This window comes from Amblyomma americanum, chromosome 3 (genome assembly GCF_052857255.1).
Source record: "Amblyomma americanum isolate KBUSLIRL-KWMA chromosome 3, ASM5285725v1, whole genome shotgun sequence".
NCBI classification, from domain to species: domain Eukaryota; kingdom Metazoa; phylum Arthropoda; class Arachnida; order Ixodida; family Ixodidae; genus Amblyomma; species Amblyomma americanum.
In genome coordinates this window covers 23,166,746-23,176,336 of record NC_135499.1, presented here as the reverse complement: position 1 = coordinate 23,176,336, position 9,591 = coordinate 23,166,746, and the positions used below count along the sequence as shown (strand labels likewise).

The 9,591-nt window shown below is 49.3% G+C and overlaps 1 protein-coding gene across 1 annotated transcript in view; it reads left to right on the top strand.

Annotated features, from left to right (window-relative positions):
• The first annotated feature begins 2,846 nt into the window (after nt 1-2,846).
• Nucleotides 2,847-9,591, top strand: part of LOC144122895 (uncharacterized) — a 281,124-nt gene continuing 274,379 nt past the window's right edge. The window contains exon 1 of the mRNA XM_077655868.1: nt 2,847-3,262. Coding sequence (XP_077511994.1) covers nt 3,069-3,262 — 194 coding nt within the window. The 5' untranslated portion in view covers nt 2,847-3,068. The remainder of the gene's footprint in view (nt 3,263-9,591) is intronic.

Below are 9,591 nucleotides of genomic sequence, written 5' to 3'. Positions count from 1 at the left end.
AGGTAGCTGCCACGGGAAGAACCATGTTAATGGCCGAGGAAGATACACGGAGAGCGAGCTCTGTCCTGCGGCGGTTGGCAGATTGCGAAGTGGAGAGAGGGATTCACCCTCTCCTTTAGTAGGGGAGAGGTCATAAGGTAGCTGCCACGGAAAGAACCATGCCAACGGCCGAGTAAGATACACGGAGAGCGAGCTGCGACCTGCTGCGGGTGGCAGATTGCGATGTAGAGAGAGGGATTCACCCTCTCCTTTACTAGAGGAGTGGTCATAAGGTAGCTGCCACGGAAAGAACAATGTCAACGGCCGAAGGAGATACACTGAAAGCGAGCGGCTACCTGCTGCGGGTGGCAGATTGCAAAGTGGAGAGAGGGATTCACCGTCTCCTTCAGTAGAGGAGAGGTCATAAGGTAGCTGCCACGGAAAGAACCATGTCACCGGCCGAGGGATATACATGGAGAGCGAGCTGCGACCTGCTGCGGGTGGCAGATTGCGATGTGGGGAGAGGGATTCACCCTCTCCTTTACTAGAGGAGAGGTCATAAGGCAGCTGCCACGGAAAGAACCATGTCAACGGCCGAGGGAGATACACGGAGAGCGAGCTGCGACCTGCTGCGGGTGGCAGATTGCAAAGTGGAGAGAGGGATTCACCGTCTCCTTCAGTAGAGGAGAGGTCATAAGGTAGCTGCCACGGAAAGAACCATGTCACCGGCCGAGGGATATACATGGAGAGCGAGCTGCGACCTGCTGCGGGTGGCAGATTGCGAAGTTGAGAGAGTAATTCACCCTCTCCTTTAGTAGAGGAGAGGACATAAGATAGCTGCCACGGAAAGAACCATGTCAACGGCCGAGGGAGATACACGGAGTGCGAGCTGCGACCTGCTGCGGGTGGCAGATTGCGAAGTGGAGAGACGGATTCACCCTCTCCTTTAGTAGGGGAGAGGTCATAAGGTAGCTGCCACGGAAAGAACCATGCCAACGGCCGAGTAAGATACACGGAGAGCGAGCTGCTACCTGCTGCGGTTGGCAGATTGCGAAGTGGAGAGAGGAATGCACCCTCTCCTTTAGTAGGGGAGAGGTCATAAGGTTGTGGCCACGGGAAAAACCATGTCAACAGCCGAGGGAGGCACACGGAGAGCAAGCTGCGACCTGCTGCGTTTGGCAGATTGCGAACTGGAGAGAGTAAATCACCCTTTCCTTTAGTAGAGGAGAGGCCATAAGGTAGCTGCCACGGGAAGAGCCATGTCACCGGCCGAGGAAGGTACACGGAGAGCATTTTCCTACGGTGCGTACCCTGAAATTGCTTGCGTAACGGTTGGTTCTCGCATGGTGGACTGCATTGCACTCCACGAGTACCAGATGGGAAACGAGTGGCCAGGTTGCGTACAATGTCCAGTGTATGTTTTTCACGTGCTGCACACGGATCCCAAACCATGTACGCTCACTAAGGTATCAATATCACATCACACATGTGTAGAATGTCTGGACGCCATGACGGAAAGAGGCTTGCGCTTCGATGATGAAATTAGTGTGCCATACAAGGTAGCAGGTATTCAATCACCACTGCTGCATAACTTTTGAACCAGGAGTCGAATAAAGGGCAAAATACTTGCATTAGTGTGCTTATGCCAATGTTCCACTTGTAATTTATATTGTATATTTAAGTTTTCTTTCCTGAATCCCCCCCCGCTATGTGATGCCCGCATGGGCCCTTAGGGTACTAAATAAAGAAAATAATAAATATTGCACATTTCACTCAACGATCCAATCTGTGTTTGTTTTCGTATGTTTTACCATCACCGCCAAAGGCCACTACTTTGCCAAGGACAACGAGAGGTCTAGTCTTGTAACTGGTCATTTTTATTTTGGTATGCAGTACATGAAGATCTTTTTAAACTTAAGAAAGAAACATGCAGTCCGCAGTCAGCCGCCTGTACAGGACCTATATCAGGCCCGCATGCTGAAATTTTGTTGCATGCATACTGAGAGACAAGCTTCTCCAGAAAGCATGGTGACCAGTACAAAACAGTGAACGTTTGTTTCCGTCTGCGACAAAATTTGCATATAAAAATGTTCAAGTGTTCTGCACGAAACAAGGTAACAGCCCCACTCTTTTGAACTCACCCAATCTTGCCAAGACCAGTTTGATGCTTGCACGATGCTGGTTATTTTTCAGTCACCCGAAAGGCGGATCCGCCGAGCGATTGTTTTAAAAGAATGTTCCGCTACGGTGCCAGTGACTGTGCAGCATTCCCATAAAACTTGCTTGGTAAGTCTTCATGAAATACAGTCCTGGGAACATAAAAATTCTGCAAAATATATTGTGCATTATTTCTACTGACGACAACAACAACTATGGTTTATATCCTTGCCTGAAAATCCGGTTTTCTATCATTCCGTAGCGATCCCGAGTTGGGTTAGAGCCAAGATATTCAGGTCAGGTTCATCGGCATCTTCATGAACGAAGCAACTGCCTGACACGGGTAAAAGAGCTTTATGGCGACGCTACTCCGCCCAGGGGAATGTCCGCAGCTTGGGCCGCTTTGCATGTGAACCTCTCGCACTGCTGTCGCGTTGCTTAGAAGGCACTAATAACCTTTAGTAAAACGTCATCTGCAGCGTTCCAGTGAAACATTGTAAGGGAGTTATGTTATTGGCTTGAAAAACTGGAGAATAATACAAATGGTTGGGGAATAATAACTTTCTTTTGAAGTTGCACGCTGTTTTGTACCTGGAGACCATCTCGGCCATGGTATCATAAAAGACAAGCTCGAATTTGCTGTTGTATGTCCCCCTTCAATGTAATTTGGCCGCTACGGCATTTTCTCTTTGACACTTACTCGCAGGATGAGCAGCGGCTTCCAAAGCATGCATGATTGCAGCGGCTTACAATAGGGCACTGGCCTACCATCTCGACGGCTGCCGATGATGTCGCCTCTTGCTGGCCACCTCGGCCCAGGGTTCAGATGAGGAGGATTTCACCCGGCTCACCCTTGGCGCTCTCTACTGGCCGCCGGACCGCCTGCGGAACCGAACGTCGCCCCGTGTCCGGACGGAGGGTGGCGGGGCCACATGGAGCCGGTGATGGACGCCATCGGCCTCATGTCCGAAGTGGATGAGCTCTTCCACGCGCGGAAACCGTTCTTCGTCCTGAAGCAGTTTGTCGGCGTCGCCGCGCACCGGGTGCGCTTACTTAGGGAGAGAAGCACTCTCATCTCCTCTCTGCTCCAAAACCTCTGTTTCGTCGTGAACGTCCTATTTGTCAAGTGAGTGCGCCACTCGCTGCCACGAAGCTGCAGCGCATGTCCTTGCAAATCGCTGCCCATTCTCGGAGGAGTCGGCGGGCTGTGACTGCAGTGCGTATCCTTGGGTTTTCCCGCATCAATCATCAGTAGTTTCTCAATGGTTGACAGCAGAATGCAAAAGAGCTTCGGGAGACGCTAAATCTGCCAGAGCAGCTGCATGAGCTCAGTTTTCTATTCTTAAGTAGACAGCGCAGAATGCATTTGAGGCCACGAGCAGTATCTTGACACAACTAGCGCTTGTTGAGTCAACTTCTCGTCTCACCATCTACTTATTTCGGCCTGTTAACATCTGAACAACACATGCAACTCAAGCCGCTCTTTCCTTATTAACATGTGTTATTTTGAGCTGTTCTTGTTGCTGCACGATTTACTTAACGCAGTTATAACTTTGCAAATAACGTACTCTTCTACGCTACAAGTAGCTTATAAGCCTATTTCTGAAATAAGCATCATCAGCCTGACTACACCCAGCGCAGGAGAAAAGCCTCTCTCTCACGTCTATCCAGTTAACTCTCTCCTTTGCAAGCTACACCTACCCTGTTCCTGCAAACTTCTTAATCTTATCCGCCCATCTAACCTTCTGCTCCCCCTGCTACGCTTGCCTCCTCTTGGAATCCGCTGCTTTACCCTTACAGACCAGCGGTTATCTTGCCTTCGCATTACATGTCCTGCCCGATCCCATTTCCTCCTCTTGATTTTGAATAGGATGTCATTAACACGCGTTTGTTCCCTCATCCACTCTGCCCGCTTCCGGTCTCCTAACGTTACACCTATCAATTTTCTTTCTATAGCTCGCTTTGCTGTCCTTAACTTGAGCTGAAACCTGTTCGTTAGCCTCCACGTTTCCACCATGCAGGTGAGTATCGGTAAGATACAGCTGTTGTACACTTTTCTCTTGAGGGATACTGTTTACCTGCTATTCATGATTTGACAGAACCTGCCACATGCGCTCCACCCCATTCTTATCCTTCTAGTTATTTCGCTCTCATGATCCGGATCAGCGGTCACTACCTGCCCTAAGTAGATGTATTCTATTACAACTTCCAGGCTCTCGCTGCCAATTGTGAACTGCCGTTTCCTTGCTAGATTGTTGGCCATTACTCTGTTTTTCTGCATGTTGACTTTCAGACCCACCGTTCTGTTTTGTCTAACTCATTGATTATGATTCGCAGTTCATCTGCTCAGTGACTCAGCAAGGCATTGTCATCAGCGAATCGCAGATTATTTAGGTATTCTGTATCAAATCTTATCCCCAACTCTTCCCAATTCAGGACTCAGACTACCTCCGGAAAACAGGCGGTGGATAGCATTGGCGAGATCGTGTCTCCGTGCCTGACACCCTTCCTTATTAGAATTTTATTGCTGACTTTATGGAGGACTACGGTAGCTGTGCAGTTCCTATATATATCTTCCAGTATTTTGACATAAGGCTCTTCTACATCCTGATTCCGCAATGCCTCAATGATTGCTGAGGATTCCACTGAGTCGAATGCTTTCTCGTAATCAATGCACGCTATAAGGTATAGGGGTTGGTTATATTCTGCGCATTTCGCTATTACCTGACTGATAATGCCAATATGATATATCGTGGAATATCTTTTACCAACGTCTGTCTGATCATTTCATTGATTTAAGTCTAAGGTTGCCCTGACTCTATTGGCGATTACCTTAAAAAAAGTATCTTCTAAAGTACGTTGCAAATGTTAAATGCGTTTCTAATAATTTGTTTTACGCACCTGCATTCGGACTGTGGTGCTACGGCGTGCCAGTTTCCTGTTTTTTTATTAACAGTGCGCCTTCACATGTCATTCGTGACGCAGGACAGATCAGAACGACGTTCTCATCAGATTAATACGCCGAAAGAGACACCGCACACTGAGAGTCCGCACAGCCTGACCTATTATATCAGCATATACCATGTTGCTGGGCTGACCAATTCATAAGAACCAACAGTGGCAGCTTCATGGGCTGCACTGCGTGCACACAGACTGAGTGCGTGAGCTCATGCCCCCCTCCCAGGCAAGCACGCCTGCTCCCATGTCAGTGCTGAATGAGAACAACGACGCCGGGCCCTGTTGAAATTGCCGGACAGGACTGGCGAATATTTGGCACCGCGTACCGAAAGACGCGAAAACGACGAATGCTCACCGCCTGCAATGAGGACTAAAGTAATATTCCCTTATTGCCGTGGGTAGGTTTCGTAGATTGGTATGCTGATGGTTGGTAAATTGGTGAATTTCAGGGAAGTAGATAACGGGCGCCGATTTCCAATAAGATCAAAATACCGCACACGCTCTCTGTGCTGATGCCGTTCATCAATGCCACTGTTCGATTTTGAGCACGTACCTCACAGAAGAGGTTACCTGACTAGAAGCTCTTGAGGAGCTTGTTTGTGCTTTGTAGTTCCTATTGAACGCCTCGTAACGCTTTAAGGTAGACGAAGTGACGAAAATGGCATGCAAGGCGCAGGCTTGAAAAAACATCCGAAGCATCGCTAGGTCTACGAAACTGCGCTGCATCGCATATGCGGTACGCAGTCTACAAATCGATGATAGATTCCACGAGTTCTACGAGATTCCACGAGATTCCACTGTGGTGAAAATACAACGGCGACCAAGAGGTGCGAAGCTCGCCCCAATCCGAAATCTTGGACAGAACCGTTGTTAAGCGTTGCAAAGTGACCTAGATTGTGCTCATCCACTATCTTACATTTGGCGGAGCCTGCTGGAGGTTCCCCTTCTGTTCCTGGAGGTCCGCAGCCACACCTGTAACTTCTGTTGCGCATGAAGTCACCAGCCAGACCACCACCAGCCACCTTCGCCTTTGACCTTCGCAGTCCTCACCAGCCACTTTGGCCTACCATCCTCTTTTCTGGCGGGCTCCGACAGTGCGACATCAGCGTCTTCTGAGGCGCCGACGACCACGATGTCGGCGAGTGGTTTCGCCGTACGAGCACATCAGTGCCTGCAACAATTGGGACGACGCCAACAAGCACAGTAACGTCCTTTTCTATCTTGACGACGTGGCTAACTTTTAGTTCTGAAATCTTGAGGCCGTCTTGTCTACGTGGTCTTCCTCCAAGAACCAGTTTCTCTGAGGTATTCAGTCGCCCAGTGGCGGGCAAACTACGCGGCGAACAACGCCTCCGTGCTCGCATTGAGCGCGCCAACGAAACTCACAAGTAATATGTATCGAAGCTGTCAACCTGTGCGAGCGCAGAGACCAATTGATGCCTCAGACCAATAAAATTAACCTCAACGGTATCCCCTACGACGCGTTCCAGATGTTGCTCGCCAAGGGTTCGAAAATAGTCATAGATATTATACAAGGTTGCAAAAGTTATGACGTCGTCAAGAAGCAGAGCGCTTCTGCTGGCTGTTCCACTGTGCCCGACGGCTCGCGTCGTGCGCCGGCGATTTGCAGTCTCGCTTTTGAGCCGACATCACTTCCTGAAATCAACACCTTTATACAGGAAGAGGAGGCCTGTCGTCAGTCGCTCCTTGTCTGTATCCGGAGATCCTGCGAAGACCCTTGTTCTCACTCTTCGACGTGCCATCTAGTGGCAGGTCGCCGTCGTTTTGTCCTCCGGCTCCAGGCTTCCGCCTCTGACTAGCGCACTCAAACACGCTGATATTGCCGCCATGCCACGGCGCCCCGACGCAAACTTCTCCCATCCATCCATCGCGCCACTGCCACCACCGCCGGTACCTCACCGTCGTAACCTGCAACCTCGCCGAGCCGTTATGAACCCATGGCGCACCCAGGACAACCGTTCCATCTGTTTTGCCGGTTACTTTCCGGAACATCTCACCGGCTTTGTCATCAACACGCGCCGAGTTTGTGGGACAGTGCACGCCCATACCGCTATGGTCCTACGCCTCCTCCGATACCCATTTCCTTCCTCCCTTCCGCGCACTACTTTCACCTAGACCATACCTCCTACTCTACACGCCGGTCGGCTTCTCCCCGTCACTGATCTCTTCCATGCGCCGCCGCTCTCCTTGCAACCCTGAAGAAAGCTAAGAGCCGCAGTTACGGAGGCAAGAACTGCGCTTCTTTCGAAGCGTCCAAGTCCACCGTTGTCCGCCGCCTATGTTGTCGAAGTGTTTGTTGATAGGGGCGCCACTCGCCGCCCTTTGCCGCAGACTACGTAAAGTGACGACGCCTGTTTCCAACTTCTGCCTCCACGTAGTGACGACCTCTGACAGCATTCAACCTCTGGCGGTATGCACAGCTCGCCTTGCTATCCAGGAAGGTTTGCACATAACCGGCTTTCTTGTGTTTCCCTGCTATACTCACGATCTTGTATTCTAGGCTGTCACTTTCACACATGTCATAATGTGATCATCGACTGTTCCCTTGCTAGCATTGGACTCTCCCCGCATAGTCCGGCCCCGCCGTGCGACGCCTCTTCTTGTACCTGTAAAATGCTGGTCGCTGAAGATACTGCCATTCCTGCCTTCTCTATAGCCCGGATCCCCTCTCGTGCTCCTTTATTTCTGATTCGACTGTTCTCTTCAATCCGACTGATGCTGCTGCCCGTCGCCACTGTCTCCTGCTTCCGTTGTAAGGTTTTAATAGGTGTTGTGTACTGACATGTTGTCCGACCGATACACAACAATAGGGGAAATAAATGCGTTTTCCACCTTTTAAGGGCACAGGGTAAGCCCTATACTTCCCATGCATTTTAGGCCATGTTGAGGTACATGTTTCTCACTAACTATTAACAGTAGGCTAATAATACATATATCATTGTTTGCCAAATTTTGTGCTCTTTTTACTGAACTAGAAAATTTGAAATGTGTTGAAAATTCGATTTTTAATAAAATTTTTTCCGGTAGTACACAAATCTGGCATTTCTTTGCGCATTTCAAAATTCATACCAGAATAACTGCTCAGTGAAATTGCTTAATTCTAGTTCAGTAGTTGGCAACACTTATGTAGATGATTGCAAAAAAAAATCAGCCGTCTGTCTAGAAAGGCATTGGAAATAATGGTACCTTTGTAAGAAAAAACACTGTTTTGAGATAATAGAGCGTAAAGAGAAAAAAGATGTGAAAAACCATTTTTTATTCGCAGAAACGCCTCTATAGTAATTGGTTTAATAGCCCCCTGCTTCGTAGTCACTGTCGCCGTCATTTTTTCGCTTTTCGGCTTGTCGTTTTGACTTTCGGGCCTCTTTTGTAAGCTGTCGTGTTGCTCGGTCCGCAAAGTACATGCGCTTATGGTCAGCTTCCCTCAGCCACTTGATGGTGTTGCTCCCTGGGTTCAATCCACACGCCTTCAAAACGTTGGCCCGTGCGATGCTACCATCAATAAATGAAGGAACAGCATCCAGTGTTGCCATCCGTAGGGTCCGAAGCCTAACAAACACATTCTTTGGCGCGCGTTCCCAAACAACATGGTTGAACGACTCATTTGCATTTTGAGTTCGCCCATGCAGGCACTTCTCTAGGAGCTCAGCCTTCGATAGCTCCCTATAAATGGGTTTGATAGCCTCCAAGACAGATGCAGGCAAACTCTCCTTGTGGAAAAATGGCTTGCCCTCTGACTGACTTCTGTTGAAGGCACACCACGTATCAGGTCCCTTTGGGCAAAGTCCATGGCATGGGTCATCGTCTGTGGCCGATAAGTGGAAGAAGGTTGCCTAAACGGCCTTTCGCATTTCATCCAGGTTTCCTACATTTCTTCTGATGGCCAAACCATAGTACGTCTGGAGCTTGTCTATTACTGCATCAGTCAGTCGACCTCGGCCCGAGAGGCTCTGTCCATCAGAGAGTTTTCCTGCTTTGTTTCCTTTTTTTTAGCCTTCGTAACCTTGTGCCCATCCATTTTTGCACGTGCCCTATGCACTCAACCTTGGATATTTCAACGGAATCACCATATGGCATTTGTGCCTTCACAGCCATAAAAGCCTTGCTGTCACCATCCCCAAGGTATTTGACGTATCGAACGCCGTGAAGCTCCTCACTCCTGCCGAAAATTTTCAGTGCTCCTGCGACTTCCATTCCACCGCTGGTGCCTTGGTAGTTGCTTTGGCACACCTCTCTATGAAGGGGGTCACTGTTTGTACCCTTGATGCTGCACTTTGGACAACGTTTAGACAAAACCTCCACATCCAGCACTTTCCCAGAGTCTACACTGGTCGCAGAGACTATCCAGTTATTGGAAGTATGGCCTCGCTTCTGCCAGCTTCCATCAAGAGCAACTGCGATGTCGTTATCCCCCTCATTCAGCTGCACAGCTTCGTCAGCTGCCCTTTTCATCGACTCCTGAGCAGCAGCTTCGAT